The sequence below is a fragment of the Phytophthora cinnamomi genome, assembly GCF_018691715.1.
Source record: "Phytophthora cinnamomi strain GKB4 chromosome Unknown Contig57, whole genome shotgun sequence".
NCBI lineage: Eukaryota > Oomycota > Peronosporomycetes > Peronosporales > Peronosporaceae > Phytophthora > Phytophthora cinnamomi.
This window is the reverse complement of record NW_027150990.1, coordinates 420,027-429,780: the sequence shown is the minus strand read 5'-3', so window position 1 is coordinate 429,780 and position 9,754 is coordinate 420,027. Positions and strand designations below refer to the sequence as shown.

Here is a 9,754-nt window from a genome sequence, read left to right as displayed (position 1 = left end):
CACATCATCGAAGTAGCTCGGTGCGAAGTCGCGCACCGAGCGCAACAAGTGCGTCACGCACCTGTTGAAAGTCGCAGGGGCGTTCTTAAGCCCCTGTGGCATTACTAGCCATTCCAAGAGCATGCCGCTTGGCGTGCTCACTGCCGTGAGAGGGATATCGCTCTCACGCATTACGATCTGATAGAATCCATCTCGTAAGTCGAGAGCACTGTAAACGGTGCTCCCGACCATCGAATCGATGATAACATCTTTTCGTGGTATCGGCGTCTGCGCCGGTACCGTCGCATCGTTCAGCTTGTTGTAGGCATGAACGATGCGCCATCCGCCCTGTGGCTTCTTGCACAGAACGTCAGAGCACTGTGCGGGGACTTTGATTCCCGCACTTGTCCAGCTTTGCGACGACTTCCAAAGAAGTCGTCGATCGCCTTCACTTGATCTCGCGGCAGTGGCCACTGCCGCGTAACACAATACTTCGTGCCCGGCACGAGATCAATCTCGTGCTGAATTCCCTTATCCTGCGGTAGCTCCGCAGGAATCTCTTCCGGGAGTACGTCTTTATACTCCCTCAATAATTCGTAATAAGGACTCGACTTCAGCGAGTCCCAACCTTGTTCCTCGAAGCACTCTCGCTTCGTCTTCGCACTGAGAGTGTCTTCACTCTCAGTGGTACTTCCCATGAAGAGCTGCCTCAGCTCTTCGCTCTCGCTCGCCGTTCTTTCGCTGTCCGAAAGAACGCAGACTTGCTCGATGCGTCCATCGTGCAAGTCGCGCGTGAAGCGCTTCCAACTCATGGCTGGAAGCGAAGTCAACTCCGACGCCATCGTCGGAGGACTAGCGAGTGACATTTCACGATACTGGAATCCAGTATCGGTGCGCGTCAAGACGATTAGCGTCTTGACGTCCAGCGTCACCGCCTCAGTCTGCCCAGCAGACTGCTCTTGTAGCGTATCGGTCCCGGACCGAGACTTGCGCAGCGTTCTTCGCATGCGCCGTCTTCTAGTTGTGCGGAGCCCGGCTCCGCACGGTGGTTCTTCTGGTCCAGTCCCGGCCATGGACAGTTGTTCGCCGGCAGACCCTGTCTGCGGGCGCGCGATATCAAGCCCGGCTTGATCGCATGGCGCTTCGTCGTGCAGCCCGGCTGCACGACAGCATGCAAATTGCGTCAGTCCGGTACGTTTGCGACCGTCGGCACTGTTTGCTGCGTCAACTCCCGGGGTTTACACGCCTTCGTCACCTCGACGCCATTCAATGGCAGAGCCGCTCATGACCGAGGGTGCGTCGGCTCCCGGAGCCGACGCGTCGTTGTCGACCTGACCTTTTCGGGTCAGGGACTGTCCCTTACAAGCTTGACCGTGGGTATTGGTTCCCGGAACCAGTATGTCTTTTTCTTCTGACGTCGGCAGAACCGCCGACGTGGATCCCACTTGTGCGTATCCTCGCGCACTTCCTGGGCACTCCAGGACAGCAGCATTAAGCGCTGTCTCGACTCGTAAGCCGCGCGCACTTGCTGGTGCGTGCGCTGCGGTAACAGGGCCGTCGCTCTCTTTTCCGCTGTCGCGACCGAAGCGTGCGCTTCTTCCAGTCTATTAACGGATCATGCCGTGCAAGCCACGACATGCCCATTACCACGTCGAACTTATCGTCCAGGTCCTGGACGATAAAGTTTTCGACAAACACCCGTTGTTTGTACGAGAAGCGCACGTTCACGACGCGCTTCTCGGTCTTCACGATGGCACCTGTTGCCAATCGAACTTCCAGAAGACTTCGAGGTACCTTTACCTCCTCGAAGTCAAGACTCGGTAAACCCCGCAGTCGAACAAAGTTGTTTGACGCGCCCGAATCTACCAACGCTCGAAGAGAGTCACTCGCTCTCTTCGAGTAAACCTTCAAGATGACTAGGTTCGGCCTGCCATCTTGTTTCTTGCAGCGAGAGCTAGTCTCACTGGGGGCTGCAGTCCTCAGTGTCGCGTGCCGATGTCGGCACGCGTGACCCCATTACCAATAGGTCGCCCCGCGCCTACTGGATATTCGCGTTTTTTTGTTGGTCCGCGGCGATGCCTAGCATCGCCACGACGGCCACCTCCAGGGGGCATGGGAGCTGTGCACTCCTGTGCAAAGTGACCGATCCTTCCGCAACGGAAGCATCGCACGTTGCCTCCCTGCTGCTGGTAGCCAGCAGTTGTAGCGTTCGAGAGGTCCATTGGTTCTGGACCTCCCGTCCTCGCTACCGGGCGCGGTTGCGGCCTCGGCACGTTCACATGCAGTTTAGCCTGCCGCAGGCTAAACTCTTCTTGCATGGCAAGAGTAATCGCAGCTTCGAGAGTACTCGGGTACTCTCGGAAGAGATAGGTCTTCACGGGCCCATCTCTAAGTCCTTTCATGAAGGTGACGACCTTGGTCGCCTCGCCAATCGGGTTAGTCACGATATTTGATACCAAATATCGTGCACGCTGCGCGTAAGCATGGACGTCATGCTTACCCTGCTGAAGGTCGAGGAACTCCGCCCTCGACCGGAACTCGTTTTGCGGGGGCTCAAACGGTTGTTTGAGCTCCTCTTTGAACACTTCGTACGTGCTGAAGCACGTAGGATCGGAGAGTTGGCATCCATACGCCCAACCCCTTGCGCGTCCGCCAAGGCAGGACATGGCGAACGCGACCTTCGACAGCGGGTCGACGATGCGTCGAGCCGCAATGGCTGTGTCGAGTTCGACAAGCCATCGGAGGAGAGGCTCGCCCTCTCTTCCCACGTAGTTGCTTACACTCAATTTCAATGATTGAGCACGCAGTGTCGTCCCCGACGACACCGTTACTGAGGAAGCAGCATCGCGCTGCTCCTTCATGATGAATCCCAGAGCAACACCATGTTGCTCTGTCGGCGATAGCGTACGCAGCATCGTCACTATCGCCACCTCCCCAACGACTGTTGACAGTCGTTGGAGGGCCTCCCACTCTGGGTCCGACAGGTGGGGGCAGTCCGCGCGTGCAACATGCGTTGCAGGCGTGTTGGAGCTCTCCATGGGCACCTCCGTGCTCATGGGGTTCTCGACTCCGCGTTCGTACCCCTCGTACGAACGTCAAGTAGTCGGTCGTTGGACGGACTACAAAGTGCTACCAGGTGTAATGGGCCTACTTTGGCTCACTACTTTTGCTTACACGTCGCGCTACGTGTATGAGGAAGCGTAGGAGTTTATTAATAATTTGAATTACTTATACTTGAGTCCACAAGTATAATATTAAATCAAATAAAACACCAAGTAGCTAGTTTAAGGTAAAATGAGAACTGTATTGTTTGTGAATTGATCTTCCTCTCAAATCTGCTAAAACTGTTTATCATCTATGGAAGGGTTGACAGCGGCTGGCTGTCAGAGCCCCGCTAATATGCATGACTCTGATTGGTAGAAAGATGCTGCTTTCTACCAATAGGATCTTTGGGTAGGTGTGGACCACTCATTGTGGTGGCCCACTTCAATGTATCAATTGGTGTGGCATACACCAAGGTGAGGAAGTATCTAAAACTTTTAACAGATATCCTATCTGTTAAAATCACCAGTGGCTTGTAGCCACTTGTGCGTGTAACCCCGTTACACAAGCAGTGACGTCGTGGATGACCATTGTGAACAGAGCGCTGCAAATTTTCAAACGGAGAGGAGGGATAGACTCGGGCACTTGGACGAGCAATGTACTGCTTTGTTCCATCAATAAATCTCCAGCGGGAGCGTAGTGAAGACCCCTTCGCCGCGATCACATCGCAATAGCACTGTAGACGCTCTAGCACAGTTGCACGAGCAAAGTAGAGTAGCCTAGCATGCTTCCGATACAAAATAGCGATTGTTTCCTTGCAGATGGGGCTGTATGCGGACGTCGAACGCCCGTAAAGAGCTTTAACGGTTCGGTGAGACGACGGCATACCATTGCTAGGGCCTCGATACTGGAGACCACTTCACTCGAGTCCGTAACTCTGCCTGCGGAAGTTGCAGTGCAATTGCTGACATCGTGAAGTTGTACCGAACTCGCGCGGTGGGATCGTCCAGGGTCCAATCAAACGTGTTGCTGAAGTTGATTCGCGGTTCGTGTTCAAGAAGCCGAGAGCAGTGGCTGGCCATAAGCGTCGACATGATGGCGAGAAAACGCTTCTTCTTTCCTCGCGAAGCTATCCACACAGCGCATAGAACCTCTGTCGCTTGGTCTACTGTGAGCTTGGCACGGCTTTATGCCGAGCTCCAGACGAAAGCATCCGTGACTTGGGAACGTCCACCAGGAAGCAGAGCGAGGACGTAGCGGCCACCACGGCGTCCAACACCACCAGCTCGCTCCCGTGCCGTGCGTGGTTCAGCAGGATAGACGAGAGCACGTAGCGATGGGCTCCGATTGCCTCCTACAACTACGCCGATATGGCAGGCGTGGTGCTGGACGCAACGCTGGTGAAACGCCCACAGCACTTGTACGGCGGCGCGGTCGTGAGGGCTTGGTTCCCGCGTCGACGTGACTCCAAATGAACCACGACAGGAAGGGGGGCCAAGATTCCTGGTCCAGGATCGGCATTGGCCAGCCCACGTACCCATTTTTTGCACAACTAGAAGTTGGGTCTTCAATTTGAGGTCTTTATTCTGCTTCAAAACATCTTTTCCCCAGCTTGCTCATTCCGCCTTGCTTCAACACTGCACTCACTTCGCGTGGAAAACTACCTTTGCTTACACGAACATGTTGCAAATGCTAGCGTCTGCTATACAACATGTGGTTGTGCGAACAACAGCACTACATGAGACTATAGACTGGAGGAATTACCTTATCTAAGTGAAAGAGCACTTAGATGTGCTAACACATGGCGTCTGCCCGCCATTCACTTAGTAGTATTTGACTAGGTTCGCACACTAGCTACTTTAGGTTCGCACCTCACTTGGGAAACACCAACAATGCCCACGGAACTCCGCACGTAACCCGGTCGACCACGCCAGCGCAAGCCGCGCACGTGCTGGAAGTGCGCGAAAGTATTTGCACGACCTGCCAACTTGCGCCGTCACCGTCAAAAGAAAAACAAATGCGACAAGAAGTCGAAAAAGGCGCAGCAGGAGGCGCGGAAGGTAGCGAGTCGCCTCAGCCAGAGGTCCGCCAATACAGTATGATATTGAATTGGATCCACCAGCTGCCAGTAATAAAAACTGCAATTTCAAGCTAAACAATAATAAAAATTGCCGCAATTTATATTGTATTGATATAGAAACGGTACAACTTATATCACTTTACAGAGGGATACAGCAGTTGAGATCGCAATTTTCAAGAGAGTAGGCTCAATCTAATGGTGCTAACTGGGAGTTGAACGTCGCCATCAACAGGTTCAGGGAACCCCAGGCGGCGCAAAACTGTCCTGATCCCGCCACTATTAAGATTAAACTCGGTTGATCGGCGATAGAGGTGCTGGCAGTGGTGACAAATGAGCAGGCTCGCTGTTGATGATGCAGCCAAAGCGGCTTGGGAAGATCCCGCCGCAGCCCTGGCGTCTGCCAAAGAGCTCGCCAAGGTTAACTTTGCGGGCCTCGTAGCCCTTTGTTAATCGGCGATTAATAAATTGGTACTCCCACTCTTACCACTGTTATGCTACCATTCAGTTTTGTACCCATACGTGTTACCGAGAGTGTTCATGCAATTGTGTCCAATTTTCGTCAGACTTTTCGATTCCCAACTGCAATGGGGTGTCCGAAAGGTGTCACGGTGAAGGCTCAACGGACTCAACTTAGAAACACGCAGCCATTTCTAATTTGCGCTACCCGAGATATGGGTTACTTCTAATTTCGTAGCGAACTTAACTTCATACTACAGAACCGGACTTGAAGACCAGTCCACTTAGATGCTGCAACTGCTCGCCATGTGTTAGCACATCTAAGTGCTCTTTCACTTAGATAAGGTAATTCCTCATTAGATGAAAAGCCCAAGTGCAATTCAGTTGTGTCTATGTGCAATTCTTAAAACAGTTGTACTGTAGCAGATGCTTTGAGCTGTGGCATTTACCCGACAGCAACGACAAACCAGGATCATATGTTCGGTAAAGACTGTTTTCAATAGCAAGCTGTATTACTCTTCCGCATAGTCTATCAAGTCCTCTTTCCCACTCTCACTTCCAATTTGGTGGTCCATCGGCTTAGTAGCTATGGCCCCGTCCCGAAACCGAGCTCGGTGCACCCAAGAAGACCTCGACAATCAAGACCGTGAACGCTGGGATCAGCTTTTCGTCGAAGAGGAAGCTCGGCATCGCGCTCTATCGCGTATAGAACTTCAGACCAACCAAGGAGAATATCACGACGATCTTGCGTCGCCTTCACCGATATACGACCGATGCCTGCATGTGCAAGGTGCCGAACGTGTGCTGAGAATGTGCAACTTCGCGCCAATAGAGTTTATACGACTATGGGACGCTCTGGAGGACCACATTCTAAGTCATTGGAATGTTGGTAGAGGGAAGAAGAACTCAAACGATCCGAACTTGGCCTCGCCATCGAAGAAAGCAACAAACTGAAGCGCCAGAATTACACAGACAACAGACGAGCAAGACTTTAGCTTCGATCTCGCGCCGACGTTCGCACCAGAACATCTTCAAGTCGTAGGGCGAGCGTCGGCAGTGTTGGGGTCGACAGTGACAGGCGCAACTGGACCACTCCCAATCGTCGGGCGAGCGTCGGCAGCAGCAGCCTGCTTGACAGTGACTGCAGTACCGAGTACGGGTCATCGTGGGTTTTTTTTTTTGCCTTTTGGCACCCCCTCGAGGCGAACCGTCGATACTACTGCCGTAGGTATAGCAGCTGCGGAGTACGCCGACTAGATTCCTAATTCGTTTGAGTCAGCCTTGCACGCTTTTCATTGAAGGTTCACCATCGCATCTGTTTGTTACAAATCTAAATAGACCTACCAGAGTCCATGCGACCTTGTATTAGCGGGGGTACTCCGTAATTGAATATAGGTTCTACCGTAATAATCGGGTCCAGTGCGACAAACGGTTTGAGTGCGACACCAGCAGACGTATGGGTGACAACCCCTCCCCTCCTAAACAATATTAAGAAAAAAGACTTGAAAAAAAACTTGCGTTTAACGTCTATTGATCGTTATCTTCCTCCTCGTCAGTGATGGTCATCTCTGGCAGTGGTTTTAGAGGCCTCAGCACCCTGTACACGAGCATCATCAGCAAAATGTAAAAAAACGAGTATCGAGCATGACTTCCGAGAGACCGCACCTTCAGCTTCGTCTTGTTATTGTTCTTCGGCCTCTTCTTCATTTTCTTTTGTGAGTGCGATGGCGCGAGGGAGGTACCGCAACCAACCGTGCGGGACGGACGTCATCCGAGCGAACTCTTTGAAAAACCTTACGAGGTTTTTTGCTTCACCTGGGAAACTGTGTCGCACTGGGCCCGATTATTACGGTAATTATGATGGCGACATCATCTGGTATCACCGCACGATTCAATAGAAAACTTATCACAACAAAAGTCTGTCTCTTTGGGAAGAATTTCCCTATCATATGCCTTGGCTACACTCACCCAATCGCTTATGATCTACCGGTACATATCACAGTGTGCTGCACTACTGCATTAACAAGCATGAACTTTATCTATGTCACACAGTGTGTTGGTCAACAAAAGCACAACAAGAACTTGGGTGATATGCCATCATGGATTGATCTGATCTTCTGCCGTGTACAGCGAATAATACAATAATGAATTTTTTATTTTAATTTTCAAAAGGAAGCACGAAAACGGAACTGAGTGGATATCCACTAAGATAAGGTAATCCCACGAACCAGTTGGCATGGCGTTACCCAACGTGGAGATTGAGTGAACGATGGGCTGTACCGACTCTCTCGCGCCTGCGCCACTGGCACTGCCAGCACTACATGTAAACCACCACAACTCCCAGCTCACTTTCGATTTCGTCGCCAACAGAACTGACCATGAACCTGCATCTCTTGCTTATCAGCGCTGTTGCTGTCGCTGCAGTGTTCAGCTCGGTGGGGGCTATCGTTATCGATCACGACAAGGTGCAGCCGTTTGCACAGCCGAACCCCGTCACCTTGACCGAGAGGGTGGCCATCAAGTACAAGCCAAGTCTTCAAATCTTGGACGGGTGTCACCCGTACCCTGCTGTCAATGCTGCTGGTGATACGAGCGGAGGGCTGAAAGCAACGGGGACAGCCAGCGGAGACTGCACTGGGTCACCTCTGGGCTCGCAAGTGTATGGTCGTTCGGGTTGGTACAAGGATATGTGGGCCATCATGTACGCGTGGTATTTCCCCAAGGAAATGGGCTACTACGCTTCCAAGGGTAACCGCCACAAGTGGACTGCCGCAGTCGTCTGGCTCGACAACCCTGCTTTCGAGAAGCCGAAGATTCTCGCCGTGTCGACCATTGGCGATAGCGGAGTGTATGAGATTAAGAAGAATGGTACGCCAGTGTGCTACCGTCGGTATTGTGACCGACCCTTTGGTGAGTACATCAACGAGACGAGTCCCATGCTCGCATATGTGCGTGGGCCTGAGGCTACCGGGATAGCCTTGACTACAGTGAGGGGTCAAGGCGAATTCCAAGATCTCATTATGTGGGACCAGTTGACGGAGGAGGCGCGAAGCGGTCTAAGCAATGCAGCCTTCGCACCCCCCTTCATCGAAAAAGCCTTCAAACCAAATCTCGAGTCGGCTCGTCCGTTCTTCTAGCCTCCTAACGAAAAAAGTGCCGTGGCCGAGGCACGTGCGTTCCAAGGCCTCTCGGGTGGTGTCAAGCGGAGAAGTGTCTGCACCAAAATACTCGGAATAAGTTGTGGCATTTTGTTACATCGTCAAGACAAAATACACGCGCCATTTTGGGTTTTGCGTTTTGAGTTTGCGGTTTACTAACGGATATTACCGAATAACATATTAGTACATCATGCAGATCAGGGCAAACTCCAATGAGTCTTGCAACTTTCATTACACAGCAAAAACAATCAAATAACATATAATAATGGATACACGAAATGGAATTCGTGAACGCAGGCCCATGAGGCGAGGGCAAGTCGGGTAGAATCCAAATTGATTGAGCTGCTCACTGAACAAAATGTCGGTCGTTGGGCCGCGCGTTGCTCGAGCTTCAAGGCAGTCTATAGGAGGAATTACCTTATCTAAGTGAAAGAGCACTTAGATGTGCTAACACATGGCGAGCAGTTGCAGCATCTAAGTGGACTGGTCTTTAAGTCCGGTTCTGTAGTAAGAAGTTAAGTTCGCTACGAAATTAGAAGTAACCCATATCTCGGGTAGCGCAAATTAGAAATGGCTGCGTGTTTCTAAGTTGAGTCCGTTGAGCCTTCACCGTGACACCTTTCGGACACCCCATTGCAGTTGGGAATCGAAAAGTCTGACGAAAATTGGACACAATTGCATGAACACTCTCGGTAACACGTATGGGTACAAAACTGAATGGTAGCATAACAGTGGTAAGAGTGGGAGTACCAATTTATTAATCGCCGATTAACAAAGGGCTACGAGGCCCGCAAAGTTAACCTTGGCGAGCTCTTTGGCAGACGCCAGGGCTGCGGCGGGATCTTCCCAAGCCGCTTTGGCTGCATCATCAACAGCGAGCCTGCTCATTTGTCACCACTGCCAGCACCTCTATCGCCGATCAACCGAGTTTAATCTTAATAGTGGCGGGATCAGGACAGTTTTGCGCCGCCTGGGGTTCCCTGAACCTGTTGATGGCGACGTTCAACTCCCAGTTAGCACCATTAGATTGAGCCTACTC

At 51.8% G+C, this 9,754-nt stretch overlaps 1 protein-coding gene across 1 annotated transcript; it reads left to right on the top strand.

Annotated features, from left to right (window-relative positions):
* Positions 1 to 7,935: 7,935 nt before the first annotated feature.
* IUM83_19058 (necrosis inducing-like protein NPP1 type) lies at positions 7,936 to 8,694 on the top strand (the record flags this gene model as incomplete). Its single annotated transcript, XM_067944087.1, has 1 exon — positions 7,936 to 8,694. One exon carries the CDS (start codon positions 7,936 to 7,938, stop codon positions 8,692 to 8,694), a length of 759 nt encoding a protein of 252 aa, XP_067787839.1.
* Between the last annotated feature and the right edge of the window lie 1,060 nt (positions 8,695 to 9,754).